The sequence below is a fragment of the Puntigrus tetrazona genome, chromosome 13 (genome assembly GCF_018831695.1).
Source record: "Puntigrus tetrazona isolate hp1 chromosome 13, ASM1883169v1, whole genome shotgun sequence".
In the NCBI taxonomy this organism is placed as follows: Eukaryota; Metazoa; Chordata; class Actinopteri; order Cypriniformes; family Cyprinidae; genus Puntigrus; species Puntigrus tetrazona.
This window is the reverse complement of record NC_056711.1, coordinates 16,975,578-16,985,785: the sequence shown is the minus strand read 5'-3', so window position 1 is coordinate 16,985,785 and position 10,208 is coordinate 16,975,578. Positions and strand designations below refer to the sequence as shown.

Genomic DNA, 10,208 nt, shown 5'->3' with positions numbered 1-10,208 from the left:
TGACCTACCAGTGGGAAGCTTTATTCTCGAGACGGGTCAAAATAGCGGTGACATTTGCCGTTTAATTTATGAAATAAATACATTCATAGACAAAAATAAATACAAACCCGCGTAGGAAACTTACCCACAGCTTTACACCAACAGAAATAAATCAGTTTGCACTTTCTATATAGTAAACGCATAATTAAAAATGTCTATCTGGTAATAATAATAATCTCTGTGCCATTGCTGTAGGTGGTTAAAAACTGTATTATTCATCTTTAATGTATAAACATGAAAAAGCAATAAAGTTTAAAGAGTTGAGTGTTGTTTTCGTAAGCTTCAGTTCTGGTCTATTGTGTTTAAGACACAAGATGGCAGTAGTAGCCCATCTTGAGAACATAAAGACGATTTCTGTGCAGCTGTGAGAAAAAGATCTGTCACAAAAAGGATGCTTCTGCATCACAAACACAAATTTTTACACACAAAAAACATGTACGCAAAAGACGAATATTTATACAAAATGATAACAGTTTCAGATTTCAAGAATGCACAAGTACTGTATTAAACTTTCTAGCTTAAAGAAAAAAACCGAAACGGTCGGTCGTGGACTAAAGATGTTTATTTGGTGTACATTGAAAATTGAAAATTAGCGAACACAACCCGATGACCTAGAACAAAGTTTTAACGTGAGTCCAGGCAATCTGGCCGCTCTAATTTTAATTTTCTAAAAAAAAGGGAAATCTTGCTCTTGCGGACGCAAACACGTTACTAACAAATGAAGACCTGAAACATCGTTCCGTAGTGTAAGAAAAACAATTCCAAAAGTGTTTCAAATATGTTACGAAAGAAAGAAAAAAAAAAAAGACACGAAAAAAAATCTACATATTGTAAATACTTGGGCAGTAAAAAGTAGATACACAGCATTTTGTGTTAAAATAAGAATATCTGACAAAATATATTTTGTTTACAAAACTTTGATACGTGAGACTACACTTAAAGCATCTGTTAAATGGTGTTTATATATTATCATACATGTCCATATTGCACGAGAGTCGTCGGAAAACTTGGTCCTCCCCTTGGCACAGACAGAGAGGTTGTAAGTAAATCTAGTCTGTCTCGACAGGGAGTAGAAGCAAAAAATTGAATAGAAATCATACAAGCATCTTAGAGTACATGTAAGACTGAATAACACATAATACTTGGTTTTGATCTCTCTCTCCTCCGTTTTGTTCTGTCCATCCCTCTGTCTCCGGCGCTGTGTCGTTTCACTGGTCCCTTGATTCATACAACAATTTGGCAGCCTGGAGACAAATAAAAACCCAATATTATATAATATTGAATCCTCAAAATCCTCTAGGGCTGTGTGATAACAGGGACAGAATGATGCATAGAAGAAACTGATGATTAATATTACAACTGCTATGATACCATCAGGTTATTTAAATTATAGTAAACTATTTTGCTAGGAACATAAATAAAACGTAATTATATAATAAATGCAATTACTGCAAATATATCAAATAAAAAAAATAAAGTTTATATATACACACACACACATATATACACACACACACATACAGTGCCCTCCATAATTATTGGCACCCCTGGTTAAGATGTGTTAAAAGCCTTAAAATAAATTAAATTTTTATTGCAGAAGCATATTGTCACACTGAAAATTGTAGAAAAATATAACGTGAATATAAAATGAATTTTAAGGGGAAATAAAAATCCCTGACTAACAAATAATTATTTTTCATAAAATAACTTGTTCCACAATTATTGGCACCCTAACAATTCCTATAAAATAAATGTAATTGAAGTATTTCTGTCATTTCTACAGTAGTTTACAAAGTTGATCTGAATATCTAGGAACATTTAATTAGCAATTTATCACTTCCTGCTTCCCTGGGGTATAAATATGACGTGACACAGAGGCCATTTCTCTTATCCACTCTTCAACATGGGAAAGACAAAGGAACACACCATTCAAGTAAGGCAGATGTGTGTCGACCTTCACAAGTTAGGTAATGGGTACAAGAAAATAGCCACCCGCCTGCAGCTGCCCATATCTACTGTGAGAGGAATCATTAAGAAGTTTAAAAACTGGAACAGTAGTAAACAAGCCTGGACGAGGACGCAAGTTTATTTTGCCTCCACGCACAGTGAGGAGGATGGTAAGAGAAATAAAAATTCTCCAAAGCTCACTGTTAAAGAACTGCAACAAATGATAGCATCTTGGGGTCACAAAGTCTCCAAAACAACCATCAGACGCTATATACATGCCAACAAGCTCTTTGGGAGGCGTGCAAGGAAAAAACCTTTTCTCAGTCACAATCATAAACGCAAACGTTTGGAGTTTGCTAAGCGGTACTGGGGCTTCAACTGGGACCGTGTTCTTTGGTCAGATGAGACCAAGATAGAGCTTTTTGGCAACAGACACTCTAAGTGGGTATGGCGGAACACAAAAGATGAGTATGCAGAAAAGCACCTCATGCCCACTGTGAAATATGGGGGAGGATCAGTGATGCTGTGGGGCTGTTTCTCTTCCAGAGGCCCTGGGAACCTTGTTAGGGTGCATGGCATCATGAATGCTTTGAAATACCAGGACATTTTAAAGCAAAATCTGGTGGCCTCTGCCCGAAAGCTGAAGATGGGTCGTCACTGGGTCTTTCAGCAAGATAATGACCCAAAACATGTGGCCAAATCTACACAGAAATGGTTCACCACACACAGAATCAAGCTCCTCCCATGGCCATCTCAGTCCCCGACCTCAACCCCATTGAAAACCTGTGGAGTGAGCTGAAGAGGAGAGTGCAGAGGAGAGGAGTCAGGTCACTGGATGATTTAGAGACATTGTGCAAAGAGGAATGGTCGAAGATCTCTCTTTCTGTGTTCTCTAATCTTGTGAAACATTATAGGAGAAGATTAGGTGCTGTTTTGTTGGCAAAAGGGGTTGTACAAAGTATTAAATATCAGGGTGCTAATAATTGTGGCACCCATGATTTGATGTAAAAGAATTATTTCTTAATGTGGATTTTTTTCCACTGAATAAATGCACTTGAATTAAAGGATGGAATTTCCTCTTTTTTTCCATTGTGGTCCTATGTTATTTAGAACAAAACTGAATTTTTTAGAAGCTAAAGAACACATTTTAACCAGGGGTGCCAATAATTATGGAGGGCACTGTATATATACACATACATATATACACACACATATATATATATATATATATATTCCTTCATTCACACTTACTTTATGCATGGCTGCAAGCCAGGCAGACGCAATGCGCTTGTCATCAGCAATGTCCATGTGGAGCTGCTGTAGGTTTTGAGATCCTGGTGGCTTGTATTGAAGTACCATGCCGCTGGCCCGTAGAGAACCCCCTAAAAACAGGTTAAAGGTGATTGGTAGGGTTGCACACAAAGATTTGGGTTTATCATGTGATTTGCACAATGCAACATTTGTAACATTATCCATAAATGCAACTGTAATATCTCCAACAAACATAAATGATAGGGAAATCATGAATAGTATGATGTCTTGAAGTCTGAGGGACCGTCACAATAAACATGCGCATGCAGCCGTTCATGAGACTGCCTTGCTTTGACGCTGTTACTTTACAGCCATGTCACAGGAAATGAGTGCATGCGAGGTCACTTACATCATATGAAGGGGAAAACAATAAAAAAAACTAGATGGCATATATTTTAGACGGGGGAGACGAAAAAATGAGAGATAGAGGGAAGCTGACCTTCAGAAATTTGACTGTCCAGCAAGCTCGTGTACGAGCATATATCTTTCTCTTAATGCAGAAGAGAATCGGCAAATTAAAGAAAAGAAGAGAACGTTAAAAGGAAAGAAATACAGTGTATTCAAGTGAACGTATGCATCACGAGAATATAACGGGTAACAGAATAAGTCAGGTAGCATGTAAAAAACATTGAAATAAATGGTGAACTGACTTCATACATCCTTTAAAAATAGTAAAGGCACTGTAAGAAATGACTCAGAAATGTGAGGCTAGTCAGAAAGGTTTGATACATCTAATGCAGTGACATTCACAAAAAAAATACTGGGGCCATTGTATAGTGTATAGTGTAAAGAACTGTTGAAGGGTTAGTTCACCCCAAAATAAAAATCGTCCGAATCCCCTTTGAAGCGTCGTAGGTGTATGACTTTCTTCTGTCAGACAAATCCAATCGGAATTCTATTAAAAAATTGTCCAGATCCCTAAGTCTTTGAATGGGCTTAAACGGGTGGTACGTTAGCTGTATTAAGTTCGGACAGCGTGAAATAACACGCGCATATTCATATTTCGTACGTAACAAACACTTTTGTTTCACTTCTGTTGACTGTGAAAACCGGAAGTCATGGCGGACTGTCGTAGGACGTATGCGTTGTGCGCGCGCCTCTGGGAAATGTTGTTTCTACATCAAAATTCGATCAAAACCCTCCAACATTTTTCAAATTCTATTTCGGATTCTAACTCATGACTGGCGCTTTGTTTTGTTCTCTCTCCTCGCTCGTAACGCCGACGTATAACGTCACACGCCGGGGCCGCTTCTGGTTTCCAGAGTCAGAAGTAGTGAGAGGAAAGTGTTTATTAAGTTTGAAATATGGATATTTATGCATAATGCATTGAATTCGCTACGGGGCGCCTTAATTCACCTCCGGAGACGATTTATTACGAATGCGCGTATATTATTCCACGTCTTCTGAACTGAATACAGCTAACACCCGTTTAAGTCCATTTAAAGGCTTGGAGGGGTCTAGACAATTTTGATATAACTTCGATTGGATTCGTCTAAACTGAAGAAGGTCACACAAAGCTAGGATGTTTTAAAAGGTGAGTGAACCAACCCTTTAAGTTAATTCAGTATTATAGTGCAACGTTAATAACCATCAGCGTTCAGTTAAAGCAGAAATCAATGCAACAATTGTATATTCATCTATCTATATCACATTTCCTGGTCATCTTGCATACTGCATAATCATATTCCTTATTATAAACATGGAAGAATTTATATTTAAAAACAAACCCCAAGACCAGATTCTTGCTGAAACCTCACCTTCCTCTGAAAGAGAATGGAGGCAGTAAAAGTCTTTATTGATTAGCATTACAGGACGTTCTGAGCATCTAGAACCCACTTGGAAAAGATGCCCATTATAAGTAATTTATGATAATCTGATACGAGGACTTAATGATGCTCTATAAATGCGTGCAGCACTTTCTAATTCAGGTTTGGTCACAATGGTCAACCAGTTGTCCGACGACAACCAGCTAGATTATCGGGGACGACTAGCAAGTCTACCTGGATTTATTGTTTAGCACCAACGGTTTTAAATTCATCTGAATTTTAAAGTTTCCACAAAAATATTACGCAGCACAACCACGTCACAAGAATAAATTACATTTTAAGATATATTACAAATAGAAAATAGTTATTTTAGACATTCTGTTTTGACTAGCATGGTGATTCTTTGAAAAGTATTTTAAAAATTAGTATTTTAGCTTGCCTTGGATAAAAGCATTGTTTCGATGGAAAAAAAGTAACGTAATATAAGTTTTCAGAGAAGTATTTTTAGCATCAACAAATGTGCGGTCGGTGCTGGCAAATGTGCTAACTCACTAAAATGTTTTTGCTTCTGTTTTGGTCATTACATTTGGCTAATGTTAAGATAATAATAATAATAAACAATGTTTGTATTGCTGTGAAAAGTCTGCCCGCGTAGAGCCTCACCTCCTGGGGTTGAGCCTTCAGTCAACACCTGCATACTGGAAATGCGAGAAAGCTCCACTTCAAAATGACTCTCACCATCTAGGAAGAGATATCTGAGAGAGAAGAGATTTAAGACAGAATAGATCACATTTAAAGTGGTACATCTGTGTGTTGGTATACCATACATAATCGCATACCTGTGATTATTGGACAGACGGCAGACCATGGTCTCCGATTTCTCTGAGGAGTCCACTCTGACCAGGAATGTTCCTCCTACAATGCAAGGTTTTTTATTTTTCATATTTAATACCATGTCAGCATCATAGCCTATATTATAGCAATACAAGCTATATTAAGCAAGATGTCTTACCATTAATGTATATGATAATAATTCTAAAAGGGTTTAAAAAAATTATATCATATAAGGGTTTTCTACATAAATACAATTTAACATAAAGGGGGATCATGCATATGAGTCAGTATGCATATGACCTACGGAAAAATAAATACCACTTGTTAAACAATATTTCAAAAATAGTTTCTGTTTCATTTAATGTATTATTTGTACATGTATCCCACTCGTCTTGTTACTTATGCAATATATAATGATTAATAACAGGTCTGATCTCTGAGGGAGGAATTGGACATTTGTTTATGATTAAAAGCCCGCAGCGCAAAGGTATAAAATAATGTAAGGTTTACAGCACTTCAGTCCCACTGCATTAATCTGCATTAAAACGTCAAGGTTTTCGAATTAAATAGGCATGCATGAAATAAGACAAATGAGCATGCAAAATTAATATTCAATGAGGGATGAGTCTACAAAAGGTACCGATAGAATACGCATTCCTAGCTAAGATCACCCGATTCCATCAGAACAACCCTTGCCAAACACACACTCACGAGAAAGCAAATTCTACACTAAATTCTGTTTCCAGCAGCAGTTTAGTCTCAGGTAAAGGATTACTTATTAAGCACACTAAAAGCAAGTTACTGGATGAGTTACGCAACACACCGCACGCTCTCCGTGGCCTTTACTTAGCAACAACATAAACTTCAATGAGTCTGCGAATGGAAAAGTGGGTATAAGCGTGTCAGCGGCTTGAAGTTAAAAGCGTTTGAGTGTGTGTTTGTTCAACCCACCAGCAGTGAGCACTTTAAGCTGTTTGTCGTAAAACTCCACCTCTTTCTGTGAGATGAGGCTGCACTCCGCACACTGCCTCACCGGATCCACGAAACACATCCTGGGAAGAGCCACTTTCTGACTGCAGCATTTATCACAGAAACACCGCCCTCAGCGCCGACAGTGATGCTGACACGCACAGAAGAAACACTTAGTGCTTTAAATCCATCACGGTTCAATCAAACACGCGTCGGCTTCAAAACAGTAAACATAGCATGAGAAAAATGAACGGGACAGTGTTAATGAAATAATGAAAATTCTGTCATATTTAAAAAAAAATTAATAAATTACTAAGGAAGTCAATAGCTATTTCTATATTGCTATACTATTATTACTATCACTAGTAGATAGAATAACTGTTCAGTTACATCCTTCAAAAAATGTGTACTTCAAAACAGTTTCAGAACAACATAAAAGGTAAATATTGAGAGAACTCTTAATTTTTGGTGAACTATCCCTTTATCAACCAAAAATACGTAAAATAATGGTATGAGAAATATAGTCTACCAATACTCTAACGATTAGTGTCTTAAGCTTTACGTATGAGGAAAGGGGGGTAAGTGAACTAAAATGTGTGTGTGCGTGTATGTATGTATGTATGTATATATATATATATATATATATATATATATATATATATATATATATATATATATATATATATATATATGGAAAATAAATTATATATATAATTTTTTTTTTTTCATGGATATTATGCCCAGACACAGAACACAAAGAAATAGCCACAAAGACAGAGATTCAAGTGCATAACAAAGTCAGGAAGAACAGGGAAGCAAAAAAAAAAAAAAAAAAAAAAAAAACAGGAAGGAAAACTTGCAATGGCATATCATTGCAAAACTAAAAAAACACTGACACCTAAAAACACATGAAACCGCTAAAGCTTAAGGAAGACACTCATAAAGGGCCATTCGCACGCACAGATCTGAAGCAACAAAGCGGGTAAATCAATTACATTTTTCTCCTTTTTTGAAGGGATGTGACTGAATGAGCAGTGAAAAATGAGGGACACCACATATACATATATAAATACATGTTGCCGTTTTAATTCGAACGGTCAAATTAAATACGTCAAAAGCGGTTTGTCCATCGATAGCAATCGCATACAATTTGTAAACGGCTTTTTAAAAAAATTGCAGACAAAGGTCATCAGTAGAACCAAAACATCCAGATGTAGGAAAGGCCACTTTGGACCAACGACACAACCGCTTGTCCTCTTAAAATCACGCGACGCGTCACTTGTCAGCTTACCTTCCTGGTGATGAAGTCAAACTTAGTGTCACACTGCATACATCTGGGGCACTAAGAGAGGATGAGAATGAAAAATGAGCCAAATTCTTTAAATGCCTTTCATAACACAAACAATTTTTTTTTAATCCAGAAGTGTTATCTGACACCATCTGCAGAAACCCAGAACATACTGTTTAAATACAAAAAAGTTCAGGTCTGATCACTTTTTTCACATCTAAACATTAAATGCATAATCTTGCCGACACGGCCCTAAATGCCATGAGCTCTGTAATTGATTAACATGCTTATATAATAAAGGCCAGCTCCGTACTCCTCTCACGGAGATAAAAATCAAATCGTTTAGACTCATCTCATAGTTTGCACAGTAGTCTGCATGCAATAGAGATCTGTGGGGCAAGGTACTGCAGCTACATTAAAATACACAATGCATTGCTACAAGACTATCTTTTATGTAGCCAGACACGGTAAAACTTGGTATGCATTAATAAATGAGTGCAACAGCGCCCGTATTTTTCAATAGGAACTTCTTTAAACGTCTTGACATTTAACACTTGCTTAATCACACCATTGCAAACCTTTATTTGAAGGGTAAAAAAGTAGGAGAAAACTGGACGGTGTGAGGTAGCCTCTGACTTTAGCATGCGTGACTATCAGAAAGAGCTTGCTTACAAACATTTATTAGGTGTTCAACAGGAGAAACTCATTCTGGTGATGCACTGGGCAACATTTTGAGCAATTTTGCCAGGCAACTTTTTTTTCATCTGGATAATTTAGATCAGTCTTGGGGTCCTGCTTCTCACCTGGTTGACATTTTAAGGCAACAAAAAGTTGCCCTGTATATCATAACAGGTTTAAAACGACGAGTAAAAAAATTAAAAATATATAGTAGGTAAGATTATTTGTGCAATTTGATAGTCAGCGGTTTCTGCATACACCCTAATATAATTAATAAGTGGGCGTGACCTAAAATATTTGACAGTCGCTTTCCCACAACATAAAAGCATTGCACAAAGTTTGTTTCAAATGCCCCAAATAGCAATCATTTACCCATATGAAGAGTTTTAATTGTGGTTGCCCAGAATCGATGATACACGCTCTAAAAAAAGCGTTCGTTTACACACATCTGGCATCAAATCTGTCCAAAACCCCCAAGTCTGGTCGTCTTTTTGCTTTAGAACGCCATCTGAGAAACTTACTAAATAATTTTCCACTGGCTCTTGGTGCCTTGAGCAAACAACGCCCAAAAGACAGCGACAGACCAACCACAGCATCATCACAGCCGTAAGCTGTGATCAATATTCATTACCTCTTTGTCCGGAACCCACTGCGGCTCGTCCAGGGAGAACGGACTGGTGAACGCGCCGTTCTCCGGTACCATGCGGAGTCCGCTCGGGCTCCGGACCAGCTTCTTGCCGTCAGGCACCGCGGACATGTTTGTGTTTATGAGTGCGCAGCTGCTGCTGGAGAGAACGGTACAGACATCAGCAGCACTACCAGTCACACAGACACCTTCAGCATAAGAGTCCTTTATCTCACTAAAATAATAAAATAAAATATTTAATTATTTAAATATTAGCATCTAAACTATACGCAGTTTTACCTAAATCCTAACAGTGTTGTGTATGTACATCTAAAATACCCTACAAAAAATATTATAATATATAAAAAAATGGCAAAAGGCATCAGACAAAGCTAAGTGAAACATTAAAATGAGCCAATACTTAAAAGAAATGTTTTATTTTAGCTATGCCTTAAAAAATATATCGGTAACTGTGATTTACAAATTTGACGGGACACACATAATGTAAAAGTCCCTAATTTTATAATAAGAGTCTTCTTGATCAATATTATTATTATTATTATTATTATTATTATTATTATTATTATTATTATTAATTAAAGAAAGACAACAATAATGTACACAGTTTTAAAGTGTAACATTTTCAGAGAACTGTGCATGCCCCTGCTTTCATTATGTTAGATCCTGTCCGTTTTTATTTACAGTATTTTTAAAATCTTTTTAAAATTCTCAAATTTAAAAAAATCAAATA

The 10,208-nt window shown here is 36.8% G+C and overlaps 1 protein-coding gene across 1 annotated transcript; it reads right to left on the bottom strand.

The window, feature by feature from the left end:
* Nucleotides 1–583: 583 nt before the first annotated feature.
* zfyve21 (zinc finger, FYVE domain containing 21) lies at nt 584–9,656 on the bottom strand. Its single transcript, XM_043255894.1, is given in 8 exon segments — nt 584–1,283; nt 3,238–3,368; nt 3,737–3,787; nt 5,727–5,818; nt 5,903–5,978; nt 6,849–7,017; nt 8,158–8,208; nt 9,464–9,656. Coding segments are annotated over 8 exon segments (732 nt in total). The 5' UTR covers nt 9,590–9,656; the 3' UTR covers nt 584–1,247.
* Nucleotides 9,657–10,208: the final 552 nt, after the last annotated feature.